The following is a 21,458-nucleotide window of genomic DNA, read 5'->3' as shown; positions in this document are numbered from 1 at the left end:
TGTCATTCCATGAAAAAAATCATTAATCCTTTATTAAGGGTAATGCAATCTTTTCTTTATGGCTTAAATGTCATTTTTTAATTGAATGAGGTTAGGAGGTCTTTCCACATTTTATTAGTATAGGAAAATAACTTAATCACCTTTAAAAAACCCTAACATCTAAGGGTTTTTTTTCACATTTTTAATTTTTAAAGCATAATAAAAAAAGACTTATTTACCCTCACACACATGTTTTTGAACTAATGTCCACAGGCTTTTTCATCTTTTCAATGTGGTTTTTTTTGCTAATAATCAAATTGATAAATTTTAGTAATTGAATAAATATAAATATTATTTTAAAAAAGATGTGTCAGCGCGTGGGTTGAGGCCGTGCCATTTAGGCGAGGTGTGAGGGTTGGTATGACAACTGATGGTTGGTTTTGAGGCGACATTCAAATAGTCTTGGTAACCTAAGTTTTATTTTTTCATGTTTTTGCTTAATAATAATAATTCAGATTGCCATTTGTGAGTGTCTGAGAGTGAGTTTTCTCTCATACTTTGATTCTTTAAAGAATTGAATCGACTTATTGAAGAATAACTATCTTTGAAATGTCATCCTATAATTCTCGTTCGTGAATTGCTATTTATTGGGTAGGGGTTTCAAGTTTCAATAGTGTTGGTGCTTAGGTTCAAGGTAATCTTTATATCACACTTTCAAACCTAGTTTCTTGGCTTTTCAGGATTTGTATCATTTGCATATAGGTTATTACCAAATAGTCACGGGTTCACATCATTTTGTATTAGAGCTTGACTCCATTGATCAGGCTATATCCTTTTTGTTATTTTTATTTTTCTCTTGTTTGACACCAAACTACTTGTTCCAATCCTCTTCTCTTCATTTCAATAGTGGCATCTTTTTAGTACAAAAAAAGAGATTTATTTCAATTTGTTACTATTTCTCAACATATCAGTAGCATAAAAGTAAAAAAATCATTCAAAAGATTAGTTTCAGATTCTATCGCAAAAAACTAAAAAAGGGGAAATTGGATCAACTTAACTCAGAATTAGCTCAAATTTTATGTTATGGTTATTGGAGTCCTAATCACACTATATATTAAATTTGGGGTCATTTAAACATTATTTTCTTTAGGTTCGAAATTCGGGTATTAAAACAGTTATTTCACGTAGTTTTGCATCCATATATTAAAACAACTCGAAATTAACTCCAACTTGATATTCTGTTTACTGGGATCCTAATTACACTATATATTAATTTGGGGTTATTTGGACATTGTTTACTTTGGGGTCCAGATTTGGGTTCAAGCTTGTCGTAATGGGTCTATTTTGCGTAAACTTTTAAAACTTGTTTTGTTTCTTTTCTTTTGTTTTTATCTTTTAGTATGCTATCATCATATTTGACAAATTTGGGTACTATTTACATTATTTTCATATATTTGGCATTTTTTTTGTTCTTGTCTTCATGTTGTCCATATTTCGTACAAATTCACTTTCTACTCTTGAGATTGTAATCATAGTTTTGTTTTTGCTTGTATTCATAGTTTTCTTGATTTTTGAGTCATATTTACTCTTTTGGATCACACTGCTAAGTGATTTTATTTGATGTTGATTTCAGTTCTGTAAGCGCTAAAATAAGGTGAGACGAGAGGAAAAAAACATAGCGAGCATATTAGAGTGAAAAGCCTAATATTTGAGCGAAACGTGAGAGACGTGAGGGTATTTTATCACCACCAACCAATTTATACAGGTACAAATATGTCATATCAAAATAGTGCACCAATTACTCCTGTGAGTGACATAAAGCTTTAAATTAAACACTTAACGCATATGTTAGCAAATATGCAAATGATGTTAGGAGACATGAGTGACAAACTTGAGAAGGCTAAAAAACATAGGGATGACTATAATTCTAATAATCATGATGTACGTAAAGTAGGGGCTGAAAGGAGAGTGAGCCATCATAATAAAGTTAAAAGGCATGTGAAGGCTGATTTTAGTGATTTTAGGGAGGATAATGATGACTTTAGGCATGAAGGTTTTAAGGCTGAGACTTTAGGATAAAGAGAAGGTTTCTGGTAGCTTAGAAATCAAAGGGATTTTGGTATTAGATAAAGAGGCCAATTCAGCCAGAAGGGAGATTTTTGTAATATAGGGAAGCATGACGATGTAGATAAGGAATTGGACTTTATTAAACTGAAAATTCTTAATTTCCAAGGTAAAAAAAATTATTGAGGCTTATTTGGATTGGGAGAAAAAAGTTGATTGGATTTTTTATTTATTTCCATAGCTATTCTAAACAAGAAAAAGGTGAAGTTGGTGGTCATTGAATTTACAAATTACACATTAATTTGGTTGGATCAAATCATGATCAGTAGGTAGAAGAACATGGAGCGACCTGTAGAGACATAGGAGGACATGCAAGTTTTGATGAAGAAGTGTTTTATTTCTAATCATTATTAGGAATTTATATTTGAAGCTAAAAGGTAAAGGTCTAACTCAGGGTTTTAAGACAATAAATGAATATCTCAAGGAGATGGAGATAACAATGATTCAAGCTAATATTGTTGAGGATAAATAAGCCACCATAGCTAGATTTCTTATAGGTTTAATAGGAACATTGTTAATATCATGGAGTTACAATATTATATGGAGTTGGAAAACATGGTACATATAGTAACAAAGATGGAGAGACAAATAAAGAGAAGGGGTAGTATAAGACCATAGATCAGTTCAAAATCTTTTTCATCAGCTTAAAGGCCGAAGGTGGCCCAACCGAAGTCCTTTGTGCGAGCTAAGGTCGAACCATCTAAGGCAAAAAAAAAAAAGATGCCTACTGATGGGAAAGGTAAAACTAATTCACAACCTATGCATAATTGTCATATAAAATGTTTTAGGTGTTTGGAGAGTGGACACATTGCTTTTTAGTGTCCAAATAAAAGAACAATGATCATGAAACATAGTGAGATTAAATCTGAAAGTGATAAATTTGATGTTGATAAGATGCCACATTTAGAGGATTGTAATGATGTGAAGATTGCATATCCAGTTGAGGGGGAGGACTTGGTTGTAAGGCGTGTTTTGAATGCACAAGTCAAAAAAGATGATGTAGTCAGGAAAAGAAAAACATCTTTCATACTAAATGTCATAACCAAAGTAAGGTATTTAGTATGATATTGATGGAGCAGTTGTGCCAATGTAGCTAATATTACTCTTTTTAGGAAATTGAATTTTAATATTGTAAAACATCGTAAGCCTTATAGATTGTAGTGGTTGAATGAATGTGGTGAGGTGAAAGTGACTTAAAAAGTGCTGATTTCCTTTGTTATTGGTAGAAATTCCGATGATGTTATGTGTGATATGGTCCTTATGCATGCTAATTACTTACTTTTAGGGCGTCTATAGCAGTTTGATAGGAGAGTTATTTATGATGGATTTAGAAATAGATACACTATTTTAAAAGATGGTAAAACCATCATTTTTATACCGTTATATTTAAAACAAGTCTATGATGATCAATTAAAGTTGAAAAAGGAATGGGAGGTTAGGAAGAGTGAAAATTCATGTGAAGACAATGGTGAGAGAAGACCATCAGATTCAATTAATTTTAAATCAATAATTAAACTGGTTGAGAGTGGAGGTAGGACCTGAGTAGTGAAGAAAGTAAGTGTGAGTAATGATTATTGTGTGGAAAAATTAAAGAAACAACCAAATTTCTATGCTAGAGAGGATGAGATTAAATTTGTGTTTTATACTAACAAGCCAATGATTTTGCTTGTGTATAAGGAGACTTACTTTAATACTAATGACCTTAATCATGTTGTTCCTAGTGTGTCCATTTCTTTATTACATGAGTTTGATAATGTATTACCTGAAGAAGTTCCTAGCGTATTACCACCATTGAAAGGAACAAAACATTAGATTGACCTTATACCCAGAGCTGTGATTCCTAACTGACCAGCCTATAGAAGCAATCCCGATGAGATGAATGAACTTCAAAGGCAAGTTGATGAGCATATGATGAAAGGTTACATTCATGAGAGTATGAGCCATTGTGTTATGCCAATGTTACTTATGCTTTAGCAAGATGGAAAATGGAGGATTTGAGTTGATTGCCGAGCCATTAACACCATAATGTTAGATGACTTATATGGATCATATATTTTCTCTAAAATTGATTTGAAAAGTGAGTACCATCAAATTATGATGAAAAAAGAGTATGAATGAAAAACTGCATTTAAGACTAAGCATGATTTTGTTTGAATGGTTAGTTATGATGTTTGGACTTACAAATAGAACAAGTATGTTTATAAGGCTAATGAATCATGTGTTGCATGCATTTATAAATAAACTTGGGTTGTGTATTTTGATGACATCCTGATCTATAACAAGAACATAAATGAGCATCTTGATCATTTGCGTAATGTTTGTAGTGTATTGCATAATGAGAGATTGTATGTTAAAAATAAGAAGTGTACTTTTTACATGGAGAAAATTATGTTTCTTAGATATGTTGTAACTGCATAGGATATCGAGATGTATGAAAACAAGGTTAAGGCCATCTAAGATGGACTTGCACTTAAATCTTTGACTGAGGTAAGGAGTTTTCATGGTTTAGCTAGCTTTGATACATGTTTTATGAAGGATTTTAATACCATAACTACACCATTAACTGATATTGTAAAAATGTTTGTTAGTTTTAAATGGGGTGACGAACATGATATGGCTTTAAACTTATTGAAAGATAAATTATGTACTTTTCTTATTTTAGCTTTACTAAATTTTACAAAGGCTTTCGAGATTGAATGTGATATTTCAGGTAAAGGTATTGAAGCCGAGTTAATACAAGATAAGAGGTCCATTGTCTATTTCAGTAAAAAGCTCAATGAGGCAACATTGAACTACCTAACATATGATAATGAGTTTTATGCCATAATGAGAATGTTGGAGACGTTGCAACATTACCTTTGGCCCAATGAGTTTGTTATTCATTATGATCATGAATCCTTGAAGCACTTGAAATGACAAGGCAAGTTAAGTAGACGATATGCCAAACGAGTTGAATTTTTTAAGACATTTCCTTATGTGATCAAATACAAGTAAGGGAAATAAAACATTGTGGCTGATGCACTTTCGCGTAGGTATGTTCTCTTATTTACTTTGATTGCTAGATTACTAAGATTTGAAAATATAAAAGAATTGTACAATGAAGATAATGACTTTGACAATGTTTATAATGCTTATGACAATTCAGCCTTTAGTAAGTTTTATAGGCTTGATAAATACTTGTTTAAAGAAAATTGTTTGTGTGTTGCATAAGCCTTTTTACTGGCCTAAAATGAAAAAGGATGTGCAACACATATGCAAAAAATGCATAACTTGTAGAAAAGCAAAGTCTAGGATTTAACCACATGGATTGCATACCTCTTTGCCTATACCTATGGAACCTTATGTAGACATTTCTATGGACTTTGTATTAGGTTTGTCTAGGTCTAAATAGGGTAGCAATTTGATTTTTATAGTTATTGATAGGTTTCTGAAAATGATGCATTTCATTGTATATCAAATTGATAATGCAACCAATATTGCTGATTTGTTCTTCAGGGAGGTAGTATGGCTTCATGGGGTTTCTAGGAGCATTGTTTCTGATAAAGATGTTAAGTTTCTTAACTATTTTTGGAAAGTGTTGTGGAGAAAATTAGGTACTAAATTATTATTTTCAACTATGTGTCACCCCTATACAGATGGACAAACTAAGGTAGTTAATAAAACCTTAACAAAATTATTACACACTATCATTCAAAAGAACCTAAAGATTTTGAAAGATTGTCTACCATTCATAGAGTTTGCACATAATAATTTTGTGCATTTTACCACTAATTTTCATTGTTTGAGATTGTGTATGGTTTTAACCCTTTAACTCCTTCATTTACCTGTTGATAAAAGGGATAGTTTAGATGAAAATCGTAAATGACAAGTGATAAAATCACTCCATGAAAATGTACTATAACATATAGCAAATAGAGAAGAGGAACCGTGTGTATACAACTAAAACAAATAAAGAGTGCAAATATGTTGTCTTTCATCCCAAAGATTAGGTTTGGGTGCATATGCACAAGAAAATGTTTTTGACCCATAAGAAATCCAAGTTACAACCAAGAGGAGATGAACCATTTTAGATTTTAGAGAGAATCAATGACAATGCTTTAAAGTTGATTGCTAGATGAGTATGGTGTTAGTGCTACCTTTAATGTTTATGATCTTACTCTATTTGATGTAAGTGATTATTCGAGGTCAAATCATTTTGAAGAGATAGGGGATGATGAGGACTAGCCCAACATCATGACTAAACATGCCATTGACCCATTGGAGGTGCCAAGTGAGTCAATTACAAGGACTAGAGTAAAGAAACTTAATGAAGCATTGAATGAGTTTGTTTAGCATGTTTGGGCCAAGATGGACTTAAGAGATCAAGTGGTGTCTATGAAGCTTAAAGAGCAACCTTGATTCATCTAATCCAAGTGCAAAAAGGGTCCAATCCACGTGCAACATGGGTTTGATATGTCTGGCCATATGACAACCTTATTTGTGCAAGACTTCCCAATATTACAAGGATTAAAAGTCAGCAATTATTTTCCTTTTGTACAAGGTAAATTTAGCCAGATCAGATCCTTAATGAGAGAGGATTCTTAGCATTAAAAAAAAATTCGTAGTCCTCTAAGAAAACTAAAGGGCGATAAATTAGTTTCCTAAGTTAAGGAGAATTATTTAATGATTTTTCTAGTCTAGAAAAAAAACTTCTAAAGTGATCCTTAAGGAGGAAAGAATAATTATTTTGTCCTAGTAAAGCAAGGAAACCAAGATCTACATGGAAAAGTTAGAGACGACAACAAAGATTTCTAAGTCAGAATTGACTTTTATAGTCTAGTTGGAAATCCTAAAGTCGGCAACTAATCCTAAAGCTACAAGGAAGGATTATTCGGCCAATTAAACTATTTAGGCTAGGAAATAAGATTCTTTTATGTTATTTGTTTTATTATTTGAGGTAGCATGCTTCAAACCTTTATTTTAATTTTTGTTTTCATGTTTTGGGCTTGATTATCAATATTTGGGCTTGTTTAATTAAGGGTTTCAATCTAATTATAAGTAGGCCTTATACAAGACCGTAATTTGAGTATTCTACGATTTAGCTTATGATTTTCCTAGTCTACAAAAAAATCTAATAAAGTCATCAATCAAGGAGAAAAGAATAATTATGTTTGTCATAGTAAAACAAGGAAACAAAGATTCACAAGAAAAAGTTAGAGACAACAACAAATATTTCTAAGTCAGGATTGACTTTTCTAGTCTAGTTGGAATTTCTCAAGTTGACAACTAATCCTAAAGCTACAACGAAGGATTATTCGGCCAATATGACTATTTAGGCTAGGAAATAAAACTTTTTTATGTTATTTTTTTTTGTTATTTGAGACAGCATGCTTCAGACCTTTATTTTAATTTTTGTTTTCATGTTTTGTGCTTGATTATCAGTAATTGGCTTGTTTAATTAAGAGTTTGGATCTAATTATAAGTAGACCTTATACAAGTTCACAACTTGAGTATTCTAGGGTTTAGCTTAGGTTATTACATATATAAAAACACCTCTATAACCTAAGTTTTTGTTTTCATATTTTTGCTTAATAATAATTCAGATTGCCACATCTCTTTTTGTGAGTGTGTGAGGGTGAGTTTTTTCTCCTATTGTGGTTCTTTAATGAACTGAATCGACTTATCGAAGAACAACTATCTTCGTGGCGTCATCTTATAGTTCTCGTTCGTGTATTGCTATTTTTTAGGTGGGGGTTTCAAGTTCCAACAGTACGGGTGCTAAAGTTCAAGTTAATCTTCGTGTCACGCTGTCAAACCTGATTTCTTGGCTTTATGGGAGTTGTATTGTTTGTGTATGAGTTATGTGACCAAGTGCTCACGGGGTTCCCATCAATATTTTTTTTTGTTTCATCCTTCAATATTAAATTGGTTAGGAATTGAACTTTTTAAATGAGCCGATGTCTTGGATTTCACAAGTTATGAGTCTAAGAGATTAACCGAAGTTTAGAAGATTTGCTTAAGTTTGCTTGGGTTTTTTCTTCTTTTTTAAGATCATATTTTTTCAGTTTCATCCCTTAACATTTATTTAATTGGAGATTGAACTATGCAATTTTTTTTCTTTCTATATAATTTTTCATTGATTTTAAAAATGATATGGGTTATCTCGTCTTTCAACATTGGGTTGTTTGATAATTAAGTTTTATAGTTTAATTTAATTTTTTTTTCGACGTGGTTGTCTTGGTATCATAACTAGGTTATAGATTATACATGCTAACTTGGATGGACTCATATTGAATTTCTTTAACTTTTTTTTTTGTTGTCAATTTTTTTCCAGATTATTTAATGTCATTGTATTTTTTTATTCATGTTATTAAATTATCCAAGTGTATTAAACTCATTCAAGTCAATGATCCGAGTCTTAGATTTTTCTTTTGTTTTTTTTAAAACATTTGCATTGTTTTAGCATTATTTTTTTACATTGAAAAAAATTTAGGTCGACTCGTAGCGTAATACAAAACACTTATCTAGTAAATAATAAAGCTTCTCATCATTTAGTAAGTTTAGCAGGATTCTATAACAAGAAAGTAGTGATAGTGTAAGATATTCTATTTCTATTTCCTGTATTATTCAAAATGATGTCTTGCACCTATAATTTTACAGTTGAATGAAAACAACTTTTATATAATAATAATAATAATAATAATAAAAGGTAATAGTTAAGAAAAATAACTTATCAATTAATACATACCAACATATAAATTTTTTTTCAATAAACACCAGTTCTTTGGGTAAAAATTTGGAGGGTTTTTGTGTATCTTGTGAAATAAGAGTTCTTAAAAGAAGCTTGAAGGAGTCTATTTCCTATGTAAATAAAATTTGGATTTAGAATTGTTTTAAAGTCTCTAAATTCTTTAAAATAAACAGTGGTTTATGCTTATACCCACCATAGGACTCTGTAAACATTATCTTTCATCACAAAATGATGATCTTCATATCTAACCTGATATCCTCCTAATACCCTATATATATGACTTAATATAAAGGGTCATATGGGAACTATCCTATTTTTGGCTAAAGTTACTACCATCTTCGTATAGGCTTTAGTGACCTAAATTAGATTAAGTATCTATATATCCAACAAGTAGGAAGGCCACATGATCCTTGTAAGAGGGAAAGTTTGTCTTCTATTTTTCTCTTTTCAACAAGGCATCGAATTAAAGAGCACCTAGCAAGAAGTCTTTGAAGGGGCTCGTAGAAATTTCGATGGAACCACAAAGTTCCTCACTTATTGGGTATAGGCCTTCAATTAAGGTCAAGTTGTACAAAATAATAGTTTGCATCCCTTACTTAAAAAGGAGGTGTTATTGGATTTTGACCAGAATAAAAAAAAGAGCGACTAATAGCTCTATCTTAGGTTTAGTGGTGATTATGGATAGTTGAATAACATTAAAGATTTTTTATGCTTCCATTGTTCGTCAAGACTTTCTTCCATCCTACCTAACCATATGATGTAATTGGTAGAGGCAGTGCTCGGCCATACTAAGATTGGCTTGATCTATATATTGAGATTTATATGGTCGTCGTAAAAGGGAATCCTTTCTTTCTTAATATCCATAACAAAGTTTTGGTCTTCTATTTTTTATGGCACTTTTTCCAAAATAGGTCGAGATATTGTCCATTCATGTCTTTTGGTGTAGTACTAATGATGGACTAGTAATGAGAGACGATTGTGGATTTTGATGAAGTAGAGTTTGAGACTGACATTCTTGTTTTTAATAGCAAGAAAAGTGTTTAGGGTTCTTGATTGAGTATTTGTAGAAACATTTCTAGGGTTCTTAAAGAATTTGAGATTTTGTGTAAAAGATGAAGAATTGAGTGCAATTCAAGAAACCTAAACATTGCTTCTAAAACATTGGGTGCAATTCAAGAAACCTAAATTGATTGGTTGAAGTGTTTAACATGTTAGACATGTTTTAAAAAATAATTACTAATTTTAGATGAAGAATGTTATTTACCACATTATAACTGGTTGACTTGATCAATCAATTTTAGTACAAGTGTGATAAGGTTAATATTTCTTCTTTTGAGAAATAAAACAATATAAATGTGTTATTTACACCTAAAATAAAACAAACAATTGTCAAATGTAGAGAACAATGATTGTTCATCACAAAACAAGGAAAAAGAGCTGAAATAGATCATGAATCAAAAGAATTGATCGAGTTGGAAGAGTCATTGATGGATTAAGAGATTTGAAGGAACAATTTAGGAAATCAAGATCGACCAATAAGAAACGATCAACCAACATAGATTGAACATGTACATAACTAGAGATGCATAGTCCTATTCAAAGCGCGAGTCGTCAACTAAATAACTAATTAAAAGTCTGAAATTAAACTAGGATTCACTTATGAGTCAATATAAAAAGAATTTAGCTTGTATTATGGTTTAATAAATCTCTTTATTTGATACAAATATCTATATAAAATTAGGATTACTTATGTAAATAAGATTCAAACTCTGTAACAATGTAAATAGAACCAAATACTACTATTAACAATTATCAACCCCACATATTCAAAATTCTTGCAATTTTATCTTTTTTTTCCATATGGTTTTCTTTATTTATTAAGGGTCCAAAGTCTATAATTCCTTGTAGCCTCTTAAAATTATTTAGCGACAAGAATGAATGAAATGTCCTCTTCTTTTCTTATCATTTTTTTTATTTTAACTTTTTATTTTATTATTTTTGCTCTCTCTCTCTTTTAATAGCAATATAAAATAGAAATTAATTTGAAAGCCAAATAAAATAAAAAGGTTTAAAGTTTGTAAAAATATAAAAAATGCGATAAGAATATTTTTTATATATATTTTTTGCATTTTTAGAAATTAAAGTTTGAAATTTGTCAAAGAAATTAAGCTAGAAATTTAATGTGTACAAAATAGACTATATCATTCATTGATTAAACAATGTTGGGAGTTGTGTTTAGAATACTTTCTAAAACATGATTGGATTTGGAAAACATTAATTTAATTAATTTTGGATGATTTTTCATGGTTTTTTTTTTATGTACATGAAACCAACAAACATAAAAGATAGGCAAAAAGAAAAAAGAAAAAAAAAAGTAGATGTGATTTTATCACCATCTAGTGGTGGTATAGTTTATTGAATATGGTGGTGGATTCTGCTACAAAATAATTTATCAAGCCCTTGGCCCTAAGCCCTTCCAATGAATGATTAAATCAGTCATCCCAAAAATGAAAAAAAAAAAAGAAAAAAAAAATAAGAGGGATAAAGGGAAGTAAATGTGCTGGTCTTTTTGAAAAATGCAGATGCAAAGAGTCTTCCACGATAATGATTCATCCCATCTTGGACCAACAAACACTCCCAGGGAAAAAAGCATATGAAGAAGATGAAGGTAGCGTAAGAAATTACAAGGGTCCAATTCAATCAATTGCATTCAAACATTCGTCTAGGTGATGATACAGTTTCAGTCAACAGATAGCATATCAAAGAAAGGTATATCGAGATGGTGTGTGCAAACCTCATGGATGAAATTTTATGAGGCCAGATGCAAATAATAAGTTGTTCAACTTAGTTCCAAAACGGAATTTTAACCCTCTACAAAGATTCGTTGCTAAATGGCAATTTGCAAGCAGCCACACGGTCTTTTGACTTGAGTTGGCCAAGCATTTCAGCAATAGTTCTGCAACGACACTGGTTTCCAGGCCTGATGACATCCCCATAAACAGCCATTTCGATTATGTCAAGCTCCTTATCTTGAAGTTGAAAAAGGTGTCATTTTGCATCCAAGAGTAAACCATTTGAAAAAAAAGAAAAGAAAAGAGACCATTAGAAAAGCACATTATGAAGACAATGCACAAAACATGATGACCACTAGCACAAGATCCTTTTCAGACTGGGAAGTGAGGAGAGATTGGGTGGGGGTACCAGGGCGACCTGAATGCTGAACAAGCTAGGAAAACAGGCCATAAGTTTAAAACATCCTAACAGGATGATGTGTTAGGTCCAAAGCACATATACATACTCCTACTACAGGAACTTGAGCTTGATATCTATTGCACCTCCTGCTACAACATCATTAATGTCCCACTATGATGCTTACTTTCAGGGAATATATTTTGTTTAGTCAAAGTTAAACAAGCATCCTGAAGTTATAAACTATTTAATATCCTCTAGCATTTCAAATTATTCAGATACATATCCAGCACAAAAGGACTCCTGAAAACACATCATTCATTGAAAAAGTTCAAGTCTAATGTGCACTGAAAGTCAAATGGAATGCTGGATTGGGGAAGAAGGGAACACTTAGGATCATTCAATATGGTTGACAAATGATAAAATCTTTAGAAAAGAAATAGAAAAAGAAGAAGTGCTCACAAACTGAGACGTGGCATCACAGCCAACAAGGTTGCAATCACTTAAAAAATAAAACATCACTAGCCATGTCCTGTAGCAAGAAATTTATGTAGGATTTAAGAGTGCCATTTTCCAATTCGAAACTGAAAGGGAGACAGACTACTCATTAATGTCCCATGCGCTTTTTGCTTGCTTTCCTGTTCTTTTTTATTGAGGAACAAGTAATAATTATCTACATAGTGAAACATGCGCTGGCTAGTATTTAGTATCTGGTAAATTATGGCATGGATCTGGCATATCTAAGAGAAGGAAAAGTGTGCCTAGAGGACAGATGAAAGGAAGAGCATCTTTCCAAAACCTGTCCCTAGTTTTCATGTGCGTGCTTGACTCTTCTGTATCAATAAGAAAACCAGGACATCTAATGACTGAATAGATTTTCAGACTAAAATATGGTCCTTCAATTTCTAGAAAGTGGGGAACTGATACAAATGAGATAGGTGATACAGAAAACAACTTAACTATAGAGACCCCAACCCAGCTTACGTTAGAAATCCCCAGCCAAATTAGGTAGATTGACAATTTATAAAGTTGCTAAAGCTGGTTATCCCAAGAAAATACTGATCTCCTTTGACCTCACAGAAATACAAACAAGCCATTTATCAAGAAAACAAGGCCAGCTTCCCATTTACTAAGCTGCTCTAGAAACCAAACCAGCTTCACAATCACTGTTAACCCCACCACACTCAAAGAATAGATGGCCGTAGGCAATATACTTAAAACAGTTTCTATCAACTCAAATCACAAATTATAAATGATCATCAGAATCCTTTCAGTTTAGATACAAAATTGAATGATAGTTGGGTAGCAACAGACCTTCCTTCATTGGTCTCAACTAAACTCTTTGAAATTCCATGATGAATTCCATAGCAAACAAAATAGGAAGGTAAAAGGCAAACAAAGAAAAATCAGTGGACAGAATCGCAGAGAATGAAAAAGAAAATAGAAAAATGCATACCAGTGAAATTGATTTCGCAAGAGTAACCTTTCAATTGAGTTTTGTCCAACTCTTGTTTGTTAGATTTAAACCTATTGACCCTTGTTTGAAGAATTTGACAATTATCTACAGTAGATTCACCACCTACAGAAACAAAACCCAACAAGCTCTCAACACAAAAACTTTAAACAATTCTCTCATTCCGGTTTCCAAGTAAACTGATACTGATTATGTAACAAACATACTTTAAACTAAATTCATGTTCTAAAGGGAATATTAGTATTGCATCAGTCAGTCGCTATCCCTTCACCTTGAGTTGTTAACTTGCTCACCCAGTTCCTTCCTAACAAATTCTCATGCTATTTTAATCTCAATATTTTCTAAACATTAGTTAGAGAAAGAGAGAGAGAGATAGCGAAGCAAAGAAGACCTTTAGAGAAGGGAAGGATATGATCGTATTCGTAACAGAGACAACCATGACAGTTGCAAAAGCGCTTGCAAACAATATTTCCAGCAGCGTCCTTGCGCCATCTCTCTGGGTGTCGACCAGGCACTATTTCTGCATTTTGCCAGCACATTTTTTTCACCATTTTATCAAAGAATCTAGGCCTCTGATCCTCTCCTCCACCGCCACCGTTACTATTGCCACCCCTGTAACGCTGCGGCGAAGAAGGGGAGGAAGAAGAGCTCATTCTCTTTCTGCCTTTTCCTTTCTCCTATTGCCCCCCCCCCCCCCCCATTCCCAGCGAATTTGTAATAAAATTCAAGCATTGGGGGACTTTATTTTACAAAAAATATTTACACAAAATAGTTTTTTAATTTTTTTCTAGTTAAATTAAATTAAATTAAATGAATAATTATAAAAAACCTCCCATATTTTGGGTTTTTTTAATCTAAAATTTTAGTAACTTCAATGTATTTTAGATTCTATATTTCAACTTAAAAATAAAAATTAACCATTATTTACAAATTGAGAGTTTTCATGATTTAAAAAAAAGTTGAACAAAATAACATCAACAAGATATTTCTGACTCCTATCACCCGAAGAGATTAAATGTTAAAACAATAAATATCTTACTTTATATTTAGTGTTTGTGGGTGTGTCGTGTTTTATACAGAGAGATTGGAGAGGAAAATTATGTTTGGGGAGAGAAAAACAAGATTTAAACTTTAATTTTCTAATTCTTAGATTGAAAACGAAACATAAACCAAATTATAAGAGTTTTTTTTTTTTTTTTTTGTAATTATGCCTAAATTAAATTACAAGAAACCTTAACGGTGTGGTGTTTTTATGTACATGCATTGCAACATTGCATCGCGTGGGGATAAATACTTTGAATTGTAATAATGTTTTCTTTAATTTTTTTCTTTGATCATTAATTTCTTTTTAATTTAATCTTTTTTAATGTTAGTTGAAAATTAAACTTAATAATTTATTTAATTTTTTATGTAGTTACCATGATATAAAAAAATCTGACATTTGGTCCAATAATGCTGAAAAAAATCATTTATGAAAATTAAAAATAAAAAAATTAAAATTGTTAACGAGGTGAATATAAAAGGATTTTTCTTTTAAATTGTTCATTTAGCGTCTTTTCAAAGATTTTGATCTATATAATCCTTTTGTTTTTCTTTTTGGTCCTTTTGTTTGAAACTTTTACATTTTAGTCTAAAACTTTATTTTGTTCACATTTTAGTCATTAAGTTTGAAAGAATGTAAAGAGAGTCAACAAAATATGACAGACGAGAGAGAGTGATTGGTTGGTGAAATTCTATTGACTAAAACAACTGAATTTGATATCGATGTGTTCTTTTTTACTAGAGGAGTGTCATTAAGGTGTTTTTGAATTTCTATTTTGTTGAAAAAACTAGATCATAGTTGATAGATTTTTTTCAGTTTAATTTTATATTTTTAAAACCAATTTAGATGTTTTTTGAGTTGAGAAATTAGTTTATTAAGTTATTAGATGAAAATAAATTAAAAAAATAGTTTTTCTGGATTAAAAAAACCCAACCCAATTTCTACCATTTTGATGGCTAGAGCCTACACAAGCAAACAATAGTCGTTTGAAACAAAATATTGCACATTGTCCACCTATTTTATGAAAAAAGGAAAGTTAGGCATATGAGCTTAGCCTTGTAAGTCAATAGACCTAACCTCTTTTTAAACAAGTTAGGTGTATTTAGATGGACCCGAGTCAGTCAAAGATATTATTATCTTAGTATATATATATAAAAAGGCTAGAATGACATCATGTTTAATTTTTTTTAAGTCAAACTAGATTTTAACCGGGATATATTTTAACTAGTTAGGTTGACTCGGTCATATCAGGTCATCTTCCATTCAGTTTGATTCGAAGCTCGAGTAGATAGGGTCTCGGGTTAGGTCGCTTCCATGTTGATCTGCTGAACTGAGCTGGGTTTGGTGGCATTTCCAAAATATTTTCCGAGGCAATGTGTAAGAGTTGTATTATTAATATATGTTTTTTAAAAAATATATATTATAATATTATTTTTTAATTAAAATTATAAATATAATAAGATGTCAAGAAAATATTATGGTTAAAAAATAGAGCACATTAATAAGACAAAAATACTTTTAAATAGAGAGATGCCTTATCATCAATAAATTTTTTTTTGAACCTTTGACTAATGCTTAAATAATCTCACGGGTTTTCATTTAATAAAAGTTTGAATATTTTTGCAATCAAATCTAATAAATTGAGATTTTCTCAAAACAATTTCAATATTACCAAGAAAAATAAACGGGGCGTGTTTTTCCTATGGACAAAATCGTTAACTTCTCCCTCACATTTCTGGTTTTTTTAGTCTTGGCAGGGATGGTGATGTTACTTTATTGTTGGCTACTTCCTTGATTTTGGTGGTCGCTCATCATGTGAAATCCCTAGTGCTCTTTTGTTTCTATGGAACTGTTTTATTTTTAATTATTTTCTTGGGTTTTTCTTTTGACTTGTGTATGTGCATTTTATTTGTTTTTTTTTTGTTGAAAAAATACATATATACCAAGTTAATTATCTACTAAATAGTTAGAAATTATAACATCTATTTTCGAGTTATGAATATCCAATGAGTATCAAAAAACTATTTAGATAGTTATTTTGCGTTTGAATTTGGGTTTGGATCTTAATCTCACCATGCGTATCCATTGCCTTTTCTATTTGAATTTTTCTTCTACTATCCAGTTTAATGCACAATCACTAATAATAGAAAAGTATTTAAGCCAATTTATGTTTAATGTTTTCTATATGATAACTTGGAATGAGGCATCATACACCTACCCTACAAAATCCTAACTTGAGAATCAAGAGAATTTAGTAACATTCTAGATTTTTTATTGTATACATATGCACCCAATGTGTTCCTTAATTATATGTCTTAAGATAATTTGATCACTTAAATATTTGTAAAAAAATTCATTATTTTATTCAATGAAACTTTATAACCATGTGAAATCAAATTTACTAATTGGTCTAATAAGAGATCCTATATAATCTAGCATCAACTAGTAAAAGAATATGCTATACAAAAGGGTGAATATCATTTTTTTTGTTTAATTTAAGTGTCAATCTCCATTTCTTTAACTTTTTAGGTGGTTTCTTCCTTCAATTTACTCCCTTTTTAAAAAAAAGATTTCTTTTCTTGCACTTTCAAGCTTTTGTTACAATAATGACATAAAAAACTTTCTGAAAATATTTTAATTACTACTACTAGATTTGATCATTAAGAATCTTTTATTTTCAATTCATTTTCTTCTTTGCTTAATTTTGGTTAATGCTTTTTTGCTACACTATTTTGTTTTTCTTCCTTTATCTTGATTTATGCTTTTACCTTATTTATATGTGTTTTGGTTTTGTTTTATGTTTCTCAATTTATCCTTGCCTTTTGTTTCCTGTGGTGCTTGTATAGGTTTGTCTCTTTTGGTTTTTTTAATTGATTTTATTGGAGTTTGTTAACCAATCAACCCTTATTTTATATTACAATATCCATCTTCTTTGTTATTATATTGTGCTTCACTTTGTTCAATTGTTTTTCTATTATTTTTCTAGTCGTTTTCTTCTTTCCTATGTCTTTGTATTGTGTTTATTGGTTGGCTTTGCTTTATTTTCAATTGTTTATTGCTTCAGCCTCTAAGTAAGAACATGATGACTCATTTTCTAAAAACTTATATGATCTTTGAGAGGATAATCATTTTTTACAAGGTACTTTATCAAACAATTACAATAGACAATATCTATTCATTTAAAGTTTTTTAGATCCTTGTTGAGAGAGTAGGATCAACCATTATAATGTAGTTATAATTACAAAAGTTTAAAACTCTTCCCTTAAAAAGGAAAGATTTAGATTTTTTATTTGAAATTTAGTATCCAATAATTTTTTTATTCATTTAAAATTCAACATGAAGCTTTTCAAAGTGAAAACAAGTGCAGCAGCAAGCAAAAATAAATTCTAGCTAAACACATTTTTGTCTTATTCTCCTCACTTTAATGGGTTAAGAATCAAACTTGATAATTTATTTTGCATTCAAACTGATTCGATTCAAAAAAAGCCAGATTCAGATTTTGGTGTAAAAATTTCTATTATTGAGCATAACTTTCAATTAGATAACTAGATCGAGATGAAAATTGGGTTAAAAGTTTAGGTAAATCGGAGTTTGGTAATGGATTGTTTTAGAGGGTTGAATTTACTGGACGAATCTTGTTAAATTTGTCTATCTGGACCTTATTCTACTTTCTAGACTATATCTATAGATACATAAGGAATTATGCTAATATTCCAATTGGATTGAAAAATAGGCATCCTCACCTTTCCGTGAATATATGGTAGGCCTGCTAATTCATCTAGACTAGAGAGAACAACATGTTTGAAATTAGGACTGAAATCTGCTAGGAATGTGCGAAAATTAAAGAAACGTTGTTTTCTTATGTATTATGGATTCTAGTCAATACAAGGATTCTTTAATTGTCTTAGAAACATGTGTGGTAGATATTGGCTTACCTATTTTACATGGATTCCATGTCAAATAAGGAGACATTTATGACAACAACTATTATCCATAGTTTGCAAGAATCTCATATCTATTATGGAATATATGTGGTGCCAAGGAGGCTTGGGATTCTTTTGTTTTTCTTTTCCTTATTTTACAGGATTTTCTTATTCATATAGGAGATTATGAGAGACTACTTAAAGAAGATATTTCAACCACTTTCTTTCATATTTTAAATAATATATGGAAAAGAAAAGAAGCTTCAACATTCAAGACAACATCTTTCAGGAAAGGAAAGATGATTAATGAATGACACAAAGAGACACTCTTTCTTCTAGAAGTCTTAGAATCAACTACAAGGGATCCAATTCAAGGAGATGCAATTTTGGGGCTATTTTGATAACTTGTATTAATCTAAATATTCCTTGAGATTTATTTATTGTTTTAATTAATATTTGGGATAATTATATCTCAGTTTTAGGGTTTTTATTGTTGTTGGGTTTCCAAAATCAATGTTCAGGCTTGTTTAAGGCATTAAGCTTGTGCTTAGCTGAGTTTTAGTTAAGACCCATTAGTTTGCAACTCTATATGGGACCATTAGGGTTATTATATTATGACTATATTATGTTTTCTTTTGCTGTAAGTTTGGGCAACCTTTAGACATTAATGAAATTTAATTTTGCATAAGTAAACTTCTTTTTCTTTGATGGGACAGAGTAAATCCAACTTATCAAGGCATAACTTACCTTGTAGTGTCATTCGCAATCATATAATATCTTTGTTTTTTAGTTACAGGTTAATTATGGGTCAAGGTTCAACCAAACCTGATTATTCGGCTTTCTTGAGGAAGTTATCATCTTTGTTGAGAGTTGTGTGACCATGAGATTTGCATCACGAACTCTTTTGCTCTTCATAAAAGAAAAAAATATTTTTTTTCACTTTTATTTTATAAAATCCTTTATTTTTGTCCTTTTCAACCTTAGCTACCAATAATTTTTCTTTGTTGTTAGAATGTTAAGTTAATTATGGCTTTCCCCTTCCTTGTTGTTTAGGTTTTTTTTTTTTTTGTGATTCTCTACCTCTTTAGCTGCTAAAATTGTCCAAGGTCATACATGTATATGGTTACTTTAATTCCTTTTTATTTTCCTTTTTTGTTTATTTTGTTGTATTTGTCACTTTAAGTGTTGCTTTCTTTCCTATATTTTTTTTAATTTATTTTATAAATCCCATTTCCATTACTCTTTATTTTAACTTTTTTAGCTTTTCCTTTGTTTAAAAAATTAGATATATTCTCATGGACTTTTGCATTATTTCTTTCCTAATTATCTTCTTTTTCATTTTTCTCTCTGTTAATATAGACAAGGTTGATCTCAATAATAGCTTTGCCATTTCATATTAGGACCTCACTCATTGCCTATTCCACGTACATGTAATGTAATGTTTTTCTTTTGACAACTACTTTTTTTTGTTCGATCTATTTTACCATTCACTTACATATATTGGAATTTATGTGTTTTGATGCCTTTTCATTTTCTTTCCTTCATTTGTTGAAAACACGTTCGCATGTTATTACTTTTATGACACTGCTTATAGATAGTACATTTGTCATAGGAAGGATTGGTGAACAATAAAATTATTAATACATGAAAAAATCGCTAGAAAAAAATGCTCTTGAAAATATTTTAAATATAATAATTTAACATATTAAGTGATTTTATTATTTATTAATCACAATCTATAACACTAATAAGTGACAATACATTTGAGTAATATAATCATTAATACGTGATAAATTTACGAGGAAAACAATCTTGGAAATGATTTAAATAAAATAATGTAATGTATTAAGTGATTTTATTTTATACTAATCACACCTTATGACACTTCCCGGTGATGGTATATTTTTCATATGTAGGATCGATTAACAATAAAATCATTAATACGTGACAAAACCACGCAATTCACGCAACATAACAAATAAATAAAAAATCAATATATGACATCACAAATAAGAAACAATATCAACATAATAAATCAACAACATCCACACACAACATAACAATTCAAAACAAACATCAACATAACAAATAAAAAACACCATCATCACACAACAAAATAAATAAAAAACAATATCCGTATAAAATATAACAATTTAAAAAAACATCAACATACATCATATTTCACACCGAGACCAAAACATTATGTATTAGATAAAAAAAAAATCAATCTCGATCCTTCCAATCTCATTGTAGGGTATTGATTTCCATCCTTAGTCCACCTTAAAAATAAATCCTTAGTGGTAGCAAACCCTTGGGGTTGCCACGTAACGATGTGGACCTCAACACTTTAAATATTCATGATAATCATCGACAACAAATTAATAATGCTTTAAAAATTATTCAAAAATAATAAAATATTCATTTAAGGTTAAAAACATTTGGGCAGTGCTGGTGTATGTAGTTCATGTTAGAAGCTGGTGGTATTGCCTAGGAGAATTAGAAATTGGTTGGAATAGTGATGTCAATTTGGGCAGTACTGGTGCATGTAGTCATGCGCCACCACTACTGCTAGTGCATGGAACCATACACTGCCACTATTAAAGCACATCACCTAGCATATTAGAAATGTTGTGCAACAACCCGGCTTTTTCAAAGCCAAAATCGATGAATTTTTTTTTATATAAGTTGTCAGGTTTTGGATTTTTTCACCATATCATTCTGCAGATTTATAATTGCATTCCATTCATTAACAAGGCGCAATCCATATAGGATAATGTAAATCAATATTCCCATAAAATGGATTCTCAATACATATGCCCATACTATTATATTTTCATACTCATAAGTTTACATTACATCATATTAACATACTCATAAATTCACATTCCTGTTCTAGTCTCGTTATCATCATAAGTTCATACAAAAGGGCTGAACAACAAGTTACACAATTAGTACTTTCGTTATCCTAACCTCATGTATTTTCACAACATAACATCC

At 30.7% G+C, this 21,458-nt stretch overlaps 1 protein-coding gene across 1 annotated transcript; it reads right to left on the bottom strand.

Moving 5' to 3' along the window:
• Positions 1-11,502: 11,502 nt before the first annotated feature.
• On the bottom strand, positions 11,503-14,184 carry LOC7484739 (uncharacterized). Its single transcript, XM_002317935.4, has 3 exons — positions 13,888-14,184; positions 13,479-13,601; positions 11,503-11,862 (listed from the first exon to the last, which is right to left on the bottom strand). Exons 1-3 carry the CDS (start codon positions 14,147-14,149, stop codon positions 11,705-11,707), a joined length of 543 nt encoding a protein of 180 aa, XP_002317971.2. The 5' UTR covers positions 14,150-14,184; the 3' UTR covers positions 11,503-11,704.
• Between the last annotated feature and the right edge of the window lie 7,274 nt (positions 14,185-21,458).

Source organism: Populus trichocarpa, chromosome 12 (assembly GCF_000002775.5).
Source record: "Populus trichocarpa isolate Nisqually-1 chromosome 12, P.trichocarpa_v4.1, whole genome shotgun sequence".
Classification (NCBI taxonomy): domain Eukaryota; kingdom Viridiplantae; phylum Streptophyta; class Magnoliopsida; order Malpighiales; family Salicaceae; genus Populus; species Populus trichocarpa.
The sequence above is the reverse complement of the archived record's forward strand: the minus strand, read 5'-3'. Positions and strand labels throughout refer to the sequence as shown.